Below are 13933 nucleotides of genomic sequence, written 5' to 3' on the forward strand. Positions count from 1 at the left end.
GATCCTTGGTCCAGGAAGATTTCACATGCCCCAGGGTAACTAGGCCTGTGTGCTGTAACTACTGAGCCTGTGCTCTACAGCCTTGGAGTCACAACTAGTGACACCTTCGAGGCTAGAGCCTGAGCTCTGCAACAGTGAGAAGCCCATACACTGCAACTAAAGAAAGCCCATGCGCAGCCAAGAATAAAATTTAAAAAGACAATGCACTGTAAACATTTTAATTTTCTCATCAAAACTGTCAACATTAAGAAATTTACTTGGGATCACATTATTCCCTTAATTTTTTCACACAGAATATTCCATTTATTGTGTAGTTCATCATCTCCTGGATATGTTCTATGTAATATACTTGTTAGCATTGTTGTTTCAATCGGGCAAAACTTACTACCAATAAAACTTGAATTTAACTGGTCACATATTTCCAGCGGCAACCAATGATCAGGTGCTTCAATATTACAGACTTCAATTCTCCCATTCTTGACATCTATGAATACTTTAATTTCCAAGTGTGACTGTTCATGTAACACAGTGAAGGAAGTGTCTACACTGAACTTCGGAGTTTTGCCATATATCCATTCCCAGGTCTGTAGTTCTCTGGCTTTGCTGTTAATTCCAGGAAACACTGTCTCGTCTTTTGGGTTTATTAGGTGAATGTGATTATCGATTTGACGAGAAGCAGCATACTCTGTGGCAACAGCATTTATCACTACTTCACAGGTCAGAGTGGGATCTTTTTCCATAAGGTTTTTTACTAAGGCAGGTGTGCTGGCAGTGGCATTGCTCCTGATCCCTTGGTAAGGGCTCTTCAGCAAAGATGACAAGAAGGTCCCGTCAGTACTGCATAGCAAAGTGCAATGGTGATAAGCTGCGTTGCGGCCAATCTTGGAAGCTGTTCCTGAGATTTTAAACTGTCCATCAAGTAAAAGGTCAAATCTTTCAGTAGCCTGCACATCCAGTTGTGGCTGGACAGCCTTCAGGGCTCTCACAACTAATTTTAGATTCTCCATCCTATCATACTTTTTCTTGGTTGTAAAAAAAGTCAAATTGATGTTACCCATATCATGGTAGACTGTGCCTCCTCCACTTCTCCTCCGAGCCAGTTTCACACCTTCTTCTCTCATCAGATTCAGGTTACATTCCTGCCAAGGGTTCTGATGCCTACCAATTACCACAGAGGGAGAATTCCTCCACAAGAAAAGGATCGGCTTGCCTTCTAAATTCATATGGTCGTGGATCCAGTCTTCCACAGCCAGATTGTGGTAAACGTCATTGGAAATCGACTGTAAAATGAGTCCACTTTTAACTGTGTTTTTAAAGCCAGCTGCTGGGACCTTGAGATTACAAAGTAACTGGAAGCAATTCTTCATGGAAAATGGGATTAGCATGCTGTTAAAAATGGAAGACAAATTAATGATTGAGAAAAAGAAAATTAAATTCTATTTTGTAGCTATCACTTCTTGGTTATTTGATCCAAACTTATCTCAGTATCCAGCCTGGTTGCTTTTCTTGCCTTTTAGCTTTGCCATTAGTCTTTAATAAAACTTCTCCAACAGAGTACTCAAAGGAAATAAATCATACAAACCTCAAATTGTTTTAGCTGAAGTGGAATAAGGGCAGAGATTATTCAAATAATAAAGCTGAAAATAATTATGTAATATACCTCAAAGCCAAAAAATTATTTTGAATTCACAGGTAATACACATTCATTGAGAAAAATGAGAAAATACAGACAGGCAAAAAAAAAAAAAAATCCATAATACCACCACTGGGAGGTAATTACAACTAACATGTTGATGTGTACCCATTTTTTTCTGCACATGTGTAAATCCACACATGCTTCCCCACCAGAAGTGTAACCAAACTTATTTAATTCAATGTTAAATCAATTTTTACATCAGTCTTAATATGTAATATTTTATTGTCAGATAACACCACCTTTTACTCAACCAATCTCTTAGTTTGTAAGTTTAGGTTGTTTCTAGTTCTGTTTTATCAACAATGAACATCAGTGTAGAAAGATTTATGTCCTTATAATACTTGAAATGTAATTTCTATTTGACGGTGAGATACACGATTTACTGGCAGCCTGTTTTATTTTGATCAATATTAAATTAGGATGGATCCTCCTGAGGTCAGGGGAGAGGTCAGAGTAGCAAGGTTATAAGAAAGGTTAGGAACAATTTTATTATGTTTGAACACTTCACACACTATTTGTTAGCAGTGCTGATGAAAAGAGCGAAAATACTAGCTATAATAATGAAGTATTCTGACTAGCTATGATTGTAAAGAAACCATTTTATTCCATTTCTTACAATGGTCATAATTTTCTTCTAGGTTAAAGGCCTGGGATGGGCTGGGGTACTAAAATCCATAACTAGGCCAAATTATTTTGTAGTTACCTCCTGGAGGAATAATTTCTATGGTAGAGTCTTCATATTTTCATCACTCTTGCTATACCTTGATACTACAGAAAGCGGAACCAATTTACACTCTTTCTATCTAGAAAGGTCAGGAGAGGTTTAACAGAGGAAGGGATAGCTGAACTGAGTCTCCACATCGATGGTTTTTACCACGTTGATGGGAGTACCATATTCCAGGCAAACAGAGTCCTCCAACAGTAAGGACGGTCTTGGGGTCTCTCTCGGCGGGGAGTTCCACTACCAGTCTTGCAGCTCCACTGATATCTGTGGCTGTGCTGACACGACCCCATCTCTTAGCATTTAACTTAGCCAGAGTCTCAGGACGGCCGTGTGCCTGTCTGATTTCGGCTTTTTGGCTCTCGGAGGCCGCGCCAAGGGCTGGCACCCAACATGCCTAACTTGGGACCCTCCTGTGTTGAGGATAAACCGGTCCTAACCGTCCTCCCAAACTCTTAAGCGGACACCGCGGGGCCTGCAGCGCCCCGGGATCGGAGGTGCCCGACCGCTGCCAGTGCCTGGGGCCCACGCTGCCAGCTTGCACCCGCCGCGCCTCCGGCTTCACGCACCTGCCGCTCCGGTCCCGCCCACGCCGCGCGCAGGGCCGTGAGCGAGGTACGCGTGCGACCCGAAGCCCTGCAGGCTGCGCATGCGGCCGCTCTGCCAGCTGCGGGGTCAGCGTCGGGCGGAGCACCGGAAGCGCCGGGAGGGGCGTGGCTGAGGGTTTCCGGTGGAGTGTCCTGCGGTGCCGCCTCCGTGGCGCCAAGCCCCATCGGAAACAGGGACGCCCTTCCCTTTCGAGTAATAGTAATAATAATAGTAGTATCGAAAGTCCTAGAGCCCCAGGCCAGATGGAGGTTCCCCGCGAGACAGCCTAGAGCCGGCCCGGGGGGTTGAGGGGGTGTCAGCAGGGCGCAGGTAGGCGCGGGGCCGAGTCAGGCTGGAGGGGGCCCGCCAGATACCCAGAGTAGTCGGGTCGCATGCTCTTCACTGAACATTTATCCAGGCATTGTACTGAGTTTTGCACGTCTCATAGTTCAAAGGGCAGGCAGGCAACTCCAGTTGGAAGGGGACGAAACTAAAATCGGTTTTAAAAGACAAATGGCATTTAAAGAAATAAACGCTGGTATTCCCAATACAGAGATGGTAACAGGTAGGAAGGAGAGAGCTGGAAAACAAACACGCCGAGGGCAATGAACGTCCCCACTCAGGGTATCCCTCAGTGCAGTTGGCAAAGAACATCCTTGTGGGGCTTAGCCAGATGGGAAATTCCCCCAGCAGGCAAAGTTCTAGGTAACTATAGCTGCGTTAACAAACTGCCTCAAACTCCAGTGGCTTAACGCAACGATTTATCATTTCTAACATTTATATGGGCAAGGCTTGCTTGGGTGGCTTCAATTAGCATTCAGCACAGGTTGGCTGAGCTGAGAGCTCCACACCCTTATTCATATATCTTATTCACACCCCTAGCAGCTGGTGCTTGCTAGCTGCTGGTGCACTTCCATTCAGGCAGACCTTTGATGTAGCATGTCGGCCACATTCTGTTGGCCAAAGCACCAGCAGAGACATCCCAGAGTTAAGAGGTGGAGTAATGGACCCCTCCTCTTGATGAGAGGAGCCCAAAGAATTTGTCATCCTTTTTCAGTCTTGGGCAGAAATCAGTCTCTCCTTCGAATAGAAACCATCGAGACTTGAATTTTGGAGTGAGAAGCATCCAGAGTTCACAGTTAGGTGGTGCGGATACCCCAACCAGGGCTCCATATAAAGCTACAATAAAGACACAATGGCTCCTCATTTATATTACCCTTTTGATTGAAGTCACTCATTAATTAGTCTTTCTTGGATTATGCAGGTGGGAATGGATTCTGTGCAGTTAGTCCCAGTTGAAGTTTTCCTAGCTATCATTAAAAATAGCTGCACAATTTTGTTGCCCTTTGCTTATATTGTTGTTTTTTAGTTGCTAAATTATGTCCAACTCTTTGGGACCTCATAGACTCCCACCAGGCTCCTCTGTCCCTGGGATTTCCCAGGCAAGAATACTGGAGTAGGTTGCCATTTCCTTCTCCAGGGGATCTTCTCAACCCATGATCTTCTCAATTCATGTTGCTAGATCCAGTGAACTTTCAGTCCGCATTTACCCTTTCAGTTGACTGCCTCCACCTTAAAGACTGGTGGGCAGTCTTGACATTACCCTGTCTTGGTTTTCCATCAGCCTAACTGTCAACTCTTCTGTCCCCTCTGCAAGCTCCCCCAGCACTGGCCAGCTTCTGAATGTTGTAGTTGCTTTATCTCACAATCAACATTCACCCTAAGCAACCTCATTCATTCCCATAACTTTAGACACCACTCTGTATACAACTTTCAAATTGGTGTTTTTCATTCCATACACGTGGAACTGCTTGCTTTGGAAACTGGTATGTCCAAAACCTGTGCTCCCCAGCTCACTCTTTTCTCCTAGAGAATCTTCATGTATTTAGCCGTTTTTTTTTTTTTAAACTATAAACCCTTTCTTTTCCCCACTTTCAGACCATCACGATGTTCTGCCAAACTTCACCTGAACTCTGTCCCCTCAGCCATCATCTCACTTGGACAACCGTGTCCTTGCAAAAACTATAAATGTCACTTCCAGAGAATCTTTCCTAGTTGCCACAGTTAAAAATCAAGTTTAAAAAAATAAAAATCAAATGTATGTTATGTCTCCTGTCAGTTTGACCATTTAACTTTTTCTTCATGACAAATCACAATTTGTATCTTATATATAAGCGTTACAAAGATGTTATTGTTTCAGTCATTCATTCGTGTCCAACTCTTTGCAACCCCATGGACTGTAGCCCGTCAGGCTCCTCTGTCCATGGAATTCTCCAGGCAAGAATACTGGAGTAGGTTGCCATTTCCTCCTCCAGGGGATCTTCCTGACCCAGGGATCGAACCTGCAATTCCTGCATTGGCAGGTGGACTCTATACCATCTGAGTCACCAGGGAGTCCCACCAAAGGCAGTTGCTGTTTTATTCACAATTCTGTCCCAAGCACCAAGCACAGTGCCAGGTTAGATGAACAAATGAATGATCTGTGTATTTTTCTGTCTCCCAAAGAATTATGTTCTATAAATGATAAAGAGTGTCATCTTATTGGCTTACATCCTTTCAATGTTTTTAAACTCTACAAAAACATCTGTTTAGTTTTTCTCTGATTAACAGAATATTTTTTTCCCTAAAAGATTACTTTTCCTCTTGAGTATACCTTTTTCCTTTATCAATATTAAGGATATTACTCAACTGGACATTAGAGATCACCGTTAAAGTACAGGAAAATGTTCAAAACATACATAGTAGAAATATTTACAGGTCATTATCTGTCCAGACACAAGTGGTTTCTAATTTCAGCTAACATTATTTGAGACAATACTGCTGTTTCAAACTACTAGATGTTTCAGTAAGGATGACAAACTGATATATATACATATATTTTTTAAACAACTAGGCTGTTTTCTTATATTAAATATTGGTGGCATAAAATGGTAACATCTGCAAGATAAACTATTACATTTAGAAAAACTGTTTTGTGACCTCTGAAATGAATTCTGTGTGGGTTAAAAAAAAAGTTTTAAAAAGATGATGTGAAATGTGAAATGCTTCTTTAGCTACCAGTGATTTTTAACAGAACAGAAATGCAAAAATGGAGGAAGATAAAGTACTTTAAAGCAAAATCTCCAGCTGGAAATCCAACATTCAAAAGCAATACACCAGAAATCATGGAAAATACTGATGTCAAAGTGGGCACTGTTTTTTGGGTTTTGATCACTTGTTAAAGAAATACATTAGAATTAAAATGTTTTGGTGACATTTAAATACCCTTAGACAAAAACTCTGATTTTTGACAAGGATAGAGTGTGATATGAGAGAAATCTTGAATTTGAATTGAAAGTTTCTTCTCTCTAAAGCAACTTTTTTTGAATACGTATCATCAAAAGATGCAATCTACATTGATTCATAAACAGTAAAAAATAAGCGATCATCTTCCTTCATCTTGTTAGGTTCTCCTAATAAGATAAGGTTCTCATTCATCAGGCCCTCTTAGTCAAAAGCCACTTTTGGTTTCTTTAGTAACGTACAAAATAACTTCATTCAACATCTGTCATTTCTATCCCATCACTTTCTTTAACACACATCACTGGACCCAAGGCTTTCTTTGAAAGATATCCTGTGCCAGTGTCTTTGCTCCTTGTAAAGGCTTCTTGATTTGTGTCTTCTAATCTTATTTTCTTGGTGTTTTGAAATAACTGAGTCACTGGCTCCAATTTGCTTTTCTGTCCTTTGCATTAAGTGATCATCCACTTTTGAATCCATACGCAAAGCAGAAATTTGAGTAGCAGATTTACTTGGGGAAAACCCCATTGGGACAGCTGAATAAAAATAAGATTGCTGGCACCTCTTAAAGCAGTGAACACATTTCTTCCTTTATTGCTTGAGGGAAAAACTGTTAACAAGTGAATAGAATGGGAATTTCAACTAACTTCAGGCAATGTTTGTTGTAATGAAATGTCATGGTGAGGATGCCAAAAATATAAAGTAAAATTGCCTTCCATCCCTCAGTGTTTACATTTTCTTTGTGGAAAGGTTTGCAGGTTCTATAGGTTCTCTGAAACTTTTTTTTTTTTAAGGAATTCACCAGATGCTATGTTTTATCTCCTGGCAGAAAATAACAGAACTTCTCTACTTAGTCCTATCATTCATGTTACAAAGAACTTTTAATTTATTATTATTGGATTAAAGAAATTATTATTGAAGGCCAAACACTCTGCTGAAAAAGAATTAAATATGCTGAAACAATGGATCTTATGAAAATTTGCAAATTTTGTGTGTTAATAAAACACTTAAGAGAGTAGAAGGGCAAACCAATGGGAGAAAATATTTGCAAATCATATACACAATAAAAGACTAAAACCCAGGATATATAGAGAACTAAAACTCAGCAACAACAAAATAACCCAACTCAAAACTGAGCAAAGGACTAAAATAGACATTTCTCCAGAGAAGATAGATGAATGGCCAAAATGGCCAATGACAACATGAAAAGATGTTCACCATCACTAATAATTGCCTTCTCCCACTAATAATTAGGGAAATGCAAATCACAATTACCAGTTAGATACTGCCTCATACCTATTAGGTTACTATTTGAAAAAAACAAAATAACAAGTGTTGTTGAGGATGTGGAGAAATTTGAATCTTTATGCACTAATGGTGTGAATGTACAACGGTACAGCTGCCGTGGAAAACAGTTTGACAGTTCCTCAAAAAATTAAAAACAGAATTACCATATGATCTGGCAAACCAACTTCTGGGTCTTTAAGAAATATTTGTACACCCATGTTCAACGCAGCGTTATTCAAAATAGCTAAAAAGTGGAAGCAATTCGTGTCCATTGATAGATCATGGGTAAGCAAGATATGGTATATATATATATATATATATATATATATATATAAGATACTCAGCATTAAAAAAGGAAGAAATTCTGCAATATGCTAAAGCATGATGAATCTTGAGCACATTATTCTAGATGAAATAATTCAGTCACAAAAAGACAAATGCTGTTTGACTCCGCTTATGTGAGGTATCTAAATATCAAATCAAAGAAACAGAAAATAGAATAGTGACTGCCATGGGGAGTTGTTTAAGGGGTACAGAGTTTCAATTTTACAAGACGAAAAGAGTTCTGGAGATGAATGGTGGTGATAACAGCACAGCATTACGAATGTATTTAATACACTGAACTATACACCTAAGAATGGCCAAGATGCTACATTTTATGTTATGTGTATTCTACCATAATACAAAAAAGTAAAGGAAAAAAGCATCCAAGAAAGATACAGTACTTTTTATTATGAATGCCCAACTGAAGAGAGATGACTATGCAATGTTGAGGGAAGAGCTTGAAAAGGTTGTAAAAGGAGGGGAGGTCCACTGAGGTATTGCCTCAATAATGGAGTCAAATTAGCCCTAAATAAAGACCACTTTGGACCTAATAAAGCTTAAAAGCAAGCTTCTAAAGCAGGTCTGTCCAATATGACTTTCTACAATGATAGAAATATCCTTTATGTATTGTCTAGTATAGTGGCCACTAGTCACGTGTGGATGTTGGCAGGTGAGAATTCTACTACTGAACCACCAATAAAAGCTAGATGTTGGAATTTGAAATGTACAGAGCACAAATGAGGGACCAAATTTTAAATTTTATTTCATCTTAATAACATAAATTCAAATGGCCACATGAAGCTAGTGGTTACTATTTTCAACAGGGCAGTTCTAAAGGATCAAATTGTTTTCAAGTAAACTCACTGCATTTCAGAATAAAACCTACACATATTTAAAGGAAAACCCAAACCTCCAGCACCAACAATGTCAAATTTGCAACATCTGGCAGCCAATAAAAATTTGTGTGTGCTCAGTTGCTAAGTTGTGTCTGATTCTTGGACTATGGACTGTAGCCTGCCAGTCTCCTCTGTCCATGGGATTCTCCAGGCACAAATACTGGAGTGGGTTGCCATGCCCTCTTCTAGGGGATCTTCCTGCCCAGGGATGTAACACTTGTCTCCTGTATCTCTTGTCTTCTGGGTGGACTGCAAGAAGATCCAGCCAGTCCATCCTAAAGGAGATCAGTCCTGGGTGTTCATTGGAAGGACTGATGTTGAAGCTGAAACTCCAATACTTTGGCCACCTCATGCGAAGAGTTGACTCACTGGAAAAGACCCTAATGCTGGGAAGGATTGGGGGCAGGAGGAGAAGGGGACGACAGAGGATGAGATGGTTGGATGGCATCACCGACTCGATGGACATGGGTTTGGGTAGACTCCGGGAGTTGGTGATGGACAGGGAGGCCTGGCGTGCTGCGATTCATGGGGTCGCAAAGAGTCAGACACGACTGAGTGACTGAACTGAACTGAACAATTATATTTCACAGAAAATGTATCTCTTGGGACTTCTGCCTTTATCTAAAACAACTGGGACATGATTTAATTTTTTAGTATCTAGCTATACTTACAAAGTTATGATATCTTAATGCAACAAAATGAGAAAATGTACTGACACAAATAATTATAAAAAATCAAAGCAGAGATGGGAAAAACATATGCATTTTAACATATTAAAATGCACCTTTATGAAATTTCAAACATAAAATTTATTTATGTCTGTCAATAATACATTGTAGGGAAAAAATGAGTACTCACCTGGCAAAAACAGGAAAAGTTTGTCTCTTCAAATGTGAGATTACATTTGAAATAGACAGACAAATACTATATCAAGATCATCAGAGAAAAGCTATAAAAACCTAGTTTATCTACTTCATCTGTGGAAAAGACAGGGAGATAAAGCCACCATTAGAGATCAGAAGCCCTTGGGTTATTTAAGAAAAGTGGAATATGTTAAACATTAAGAAATGCTAAAAAGACTAAACATTTCTTTTCCAGTTGGCAGAATAATGCAATTTTCATTCTTTTTTACTAAAAAGCTCATTTCTTTACTTTTAGCTAATATGGTCAACATAACATAGTTGGATAGCCAAAAATAATATTATACCTGGTTAAGTTAAATGAGTGTTCCCAGACTGAAGGCTCCTAATAGAGACAAGACAAGTTTAAACTGTATTAAATAGGAAAAGAATCGATACAATATTAAATATCAAGTGAGATACTCTACCCTTTCCGTTTTTGTTTGTTTGTTAACCGATCTGGGGGACCTGGAGAAGGCCTGGCTTGTGGAGAAGGTATACAGGTCAGAAATCCGCAGTCACTGTTCTCTCCCTGTCATTCCCAGATTCAACCCAGACTGGATGGTACGGGGCGGTCGAGGCTCCCCAGACTGTGCAGGTTGCGGGCGCTCACCCCAACAGGCCGGCTCTCTCGCGCGCAGGGCTGCAGCAGCAGAACCCCATCAAAGGAGGCTCCCCACTTAGCGGCCCCTGACCGTGGCTGGAGAGCGCACCACCCTCCCAGCGCCCAAAGGCAACCCTGCGGAGTAACGAATTCACTGATCCGTCCAGAATGGTGACCCATCTCTGGGAAAATAGCACACAAAAGCGGCAGTAAAGCAGTAGATACCCCAGAGCTAAGGGAAGACAGCTAGGAAAAAAAAAAAAAAAAAGAGCTCTGCGCATGCGCACTCGACCCAGTTAAGGTGGCCACCCGCAGGAAGTAGGGAAAAAGTCTTGGAAAAGTCGGGGAGAGGCTGGTTACTAGGAGACGTGACGCTATGGAGGGTCGTCTAGGCGCTGCGTGGGCTTGCGCCTGCGCGGCGCGGATGGACCAGGAAGAAGCCTTTCCAGGGCGCCCTGAAAGGCAGACAGGCGGACGTACGCGACGCTACGTGCGTGTGTGCGCGCGCACGGCTTGTAGTCCCCGCGAGAGGGAGGGTCGAGCCAGGTACGCGTGCGTACAGGGACTTTGGGCGCGCGGGACGGAAGCGGAGCGAAGGCGCCGGGGAGGTGGAGGACGAGCCCCCTCAGGTACAGAGCGTGAGGGCGGGGCCGACGGCGACGCCGGCAGGCGCTAACCGCCCCCGCCTCCTTCCCGCCGGGTCCCGCCTCCTGCCCGCCGGGTCCCGCCTCTCTCCTGCCGGGTCCCGCCTCCCACCGCGCCCCGGGGAGGGGCCAGGTCGATTTGGGGTGGGAGGGGAGGGGGTGGGGGTGGGGGCGGAGGGTGGAGACCTTGAGGGACCTGGATCCCAGGCGGAGACCGAGTCCTGGTAGTCGACGGGATGATCTCCGGGGAGGACGGCGGGCCAGAAAGCCCGGAGAGGGACCCACCGCCCCAGGTAGAAGCACGGGGATGCGCCGGGTTGGGGTAAAGCATCTCCTGGGTCAGCCGGCCTTTGAGAGGGCAGCTGCAGGGGGCGGGTGTGGCGGGGATTAGGGTCTGTGGGCGACCTCTGAGGTGGATTTTGGCTGCTGGAGCCGCCGTGAGGGGCGGTAGCGGGCAGAGTTGCGGTCCAGGGAAACCCTCCCGAAACAAACTTTGCGCGTGTTGTCGTTTCTCGGGAGTTTAGGGTTGAGCTTATGTTCCTATGGTGACCGCTTCGCTTCCCCCCGCGGCTTTCCGCTTGGTTGTTCGGGGACTGTTCTGTTTAGAAACGCTCTGGAGTGGCGCTGAGGAATTTGGAAGTCAGAGATTTGGGGGTTCAACCAGGGTCTACATGACTCCCAGCTTCTCATTTCTGAGCCACTTTATAGACTTTGGGAGGTGAAGGGCCGAGATTATGTAGGCAGTTGCATGAAAAATCTCGTATAATTACAGTAGAAATTATACACAAGAAAGGCAGGGTAAGCTGGCTTTTCTTTGAAAAAGTGTTTGAGATTTAAATTGAATAACTTTGCTGCGATCATGGACATGATATCTAAACACGCAAAGGAATACACTTTTTTTATTCTTTAAGTAAAGTCAAAGATAGCGATTTCAGGAAACATTGCATAGATGACATTATCTCTGTGTTCGTTTTCCTTCTTCCAGTCTAGGTCATTATATCTCAGGATATTCGTCGTTTTAAATTTCCTCTAGTGGTTTTCTGAATTTCAAATACACTTTTTTCTTTAACCCGTAAGGAAAAAAATAGAGTAATAATCGGGTTGAAATTATAAGAAAACAGATTAGTTATAACTATGAACTAATAGTTATAACTAATCTATTACAGTTTAGGACATAGCTAACCTATTATAGTTTAGGACAGGGATGTCTGGTGTGCTACTGTTCATGGGGTCTCAAAGAGTGGGACACGAATGAGCAACTGAAGAACAGCAACATAACTATGAAAGGAAAGTGTCCCATTATTCAAATCTGCCTCCAGGATAAAATTGATTTTTTGTTTGTATTTGAATTGATCAAGGAACTAGACCATTTAGTCTTGATTAGTGGCTAATAACTAGGAAGGTACATTCATGAAATATTCATTTTAAACAATATACACTTTAGCATTATTTAATGGCAACTTCCAAAATAAATCTTGTTTACCTTCTGAAAAAAGTCACTGCTTATGACTCCTCTGAAGTAGACATTCTCAGGCTCTTTCTTTTTCAGTTTGTTTCAGGATAATTTGCTCTTAAAGTACTCCAGTTAGTAGTGGTTAGAGCAGGTGTTATGTTTAAAATATTTATTTATTTGTTTATTATTTATTTATTTGACTTCGATGAGTTTTAGTTGCAGCATATGAGATATAGTTCCCCTACCAGGGATCGAACCCAGTTCTCCTCTATTGGGAGTGCACACTCTTAGTCACTGGACCACCAGGGAAGTCCTGGAGCAGGTGTGTTATTATTCATTCCCTTTTCCCATCATACATGCTTCCTTGTCCCCAGATGTAGCCCCTATCATGACTTCTGTGGTAGCCACTTCTTTCTTTTCCTTAGATTTTCACTGTCATTGTATGTGAAGTTGCACTTTCTAGCTTGGCTCGTTTTGAACTTGGTGTACATGGAATTGTACTAAGTTCTCCTTTGTATTTTGCTTCATTACTCAACATTTTGTTGTTAAGGTTGATCCTAGTTATCGCTTGTAATTAGTTTGTTGCTTGTTGTTCCATTGTAAGATTATACCACAATTTATCTACTGTGCTGTTGGTGAACGCTACAGTTTCTACAGGTTTTGGTAAATATGAACAGCACTGCTGTGAGTTTTCTTACACATGTACCCATGATAATCTTTTGAAGTGAGCTAGTTAGTAAGATCGGAGAAGGCAATGGCACCCCACTCCAGTACTCTTGCCTGGAAAATCCCATGGATGGAGGAGCCTGGTAGGCTACAGTCCATGGGGTCGCTAAGAGTCAGACACGACTGAGCGGCTTCACTTTCACTTTTCCCTTTCATGCACTGGAGAAGGAAATGGCAACCCACTCCAGTATTCTTGCCTGGAGAATCCCAGGGATGGCGGAGCCTGGTGGGCTGCCGTCTGTGGGGTCGCACAGAGTCGGACACGACTGAAGCGACTTAGCAGCAGCAGCAGCAGCAGCAGTTAGTAAGGTGGGCTTCCCAGGAGATGTGGGTTTGCTCCGTGGGTTGGAAAGATCCCCTGGAGAAGGAAACGGTAACGCACTTTGGTGTTCTTGCCTGGGAAGTCCCATGGACAGAAGCGCCTGGCTGGTCATAGTCCACGGGTCGCAGAGTCAGACATGACTTAGCAACTGAACAGCAAACAAAGGTAGTTCTGTTTGTCTTAGTTATGCTGTTAACATCAATCTACATTATTAAATTCTTTTGGTTTAGAAAAGCCTCTTGATAACAAGAGGAAATGATAAATGATACTTCTCCTAAGACCACTGTTTTAAGCTCCTTAAAAAAAGCAGGTTATTTCTTTACAGTAAGGTCTGGATTGGAGAGAAATGAGGAGCTTGGGCTTGGATGGAATGACTAGAGAGATTATTTCTTTTTAAGAAAAGTTATCAAGTGACCTTACTATTTCGTTTGAAGTGAATGCCTAAAACATTTATTCACTTATTTTTATTATAAATACAGAATCTACCTCAAAAT

At 42.1% G+C, this 13933-nt stretch overlaps 4 protein-coding genes across 53 annotated transcripts in view; 1 reads left to right on the top strand and 3 right to left on the bottom strand.

Moving 5' to 3' along the window:
• The window catches only part of MRPL30 (mitochondrial ribosomal protein L30), a 43054-nt gene extending 32745 nt beyond the window's left edge, over positions 1-10309 (bottom strand). Inside the window, exon 1 of the mRNA XM_081484461.1 lies at positions 10119-10309. The gene's annotated coding sequence lies outside the window, so the exon portion shown is untranslated. The remainder of the gene's footprint in view (positions 1-10118) is intronic.
• On the bottom strand, positions 205-10309 carry LIPT1 (lipoyltransferase 1). 2 transcript variants are annotated; one of them, XM_081484440.1, is made up of 2 exons: positions 10119-10309; positions 205-1386 (listed from the first exon to the last, which is right to left on the bottom strand). In XM_081484440.1, the coding sequence occupies exon 2, from the start codon at positions 1383-1385 to the stop codon at positions 264-266; it is 1122 nt and encodes a 373-aa protein (XP_081340566.1). In that variant the 5' UTR covers position 1386; positions 10119-10309; the 3' UTR covers positions 205-263. The 2 variants fall into 2 exon arrangements, with proteins under 2 accessions (XP_081340566.1, XP_081340565.1); XM_081484439.1 differs by lacking the exon at positions 10119-10309 and adding an exon at positions 2987-3100.
• On the bottom strand, positions 6539-6830 carry C4H2orf15 (chromosome 4 C2orf15 homolog). Its single transcript, XM_081484462.1, is given in 2 exon segments — positions 6539-6719; positions 6721-6830. Coding segments are annotated over 2 exon segments (273 nt in total). The 5' UTR covers positions 6813-6830.
• A 392-nt stretch (positions 10310-10701) lies between the features above and the next one.
• The window catches only part of TSGA10 (testis specific 10), a 92649-nt gene continuing 89417 nt past the window's right edge, over positions 10702-13933 (top strand). For 22 of the 49 annotated variants that reach the window (XM_081484403.1, XM_081484395.1, XM_081484425.1 and 19 more), the window contains exon 1: positions 10864-10923. Coding sequence is in view for 1 of the 49 variants with exons in the window: in XM_081484384.1 (XP_081340510.1) it covers positions 11175-11231 (57 nt within the window). In the remaining 48 variants the exon portion in view is untranslated. Of the gene's footprint in view, positions 10841-10863; positions 11232-11561; positions 11737-13933 lie in introns of those variants that run through there. The other 27 variants (XM_081484407.1, XM_081484426.1, XM_081484414.1 and 24 more) reach the window with 4 other exon arrangements.

This window comes from Giraffa tippelskirchi, chromosome 4, assembly GCF_054371585.1.
Source record: "Giraffa tippelskirchi isolate mGirTip1 chromosome 4, T2T-mGirTip1v1.2.pri, whole genome shotgun sequence".
NCBI lineage: Eukaryota > Metazoa > Chordata > Mammalia > Artiodactyla > Giraffidae > Giraffa > Giraffa tippelskirchi.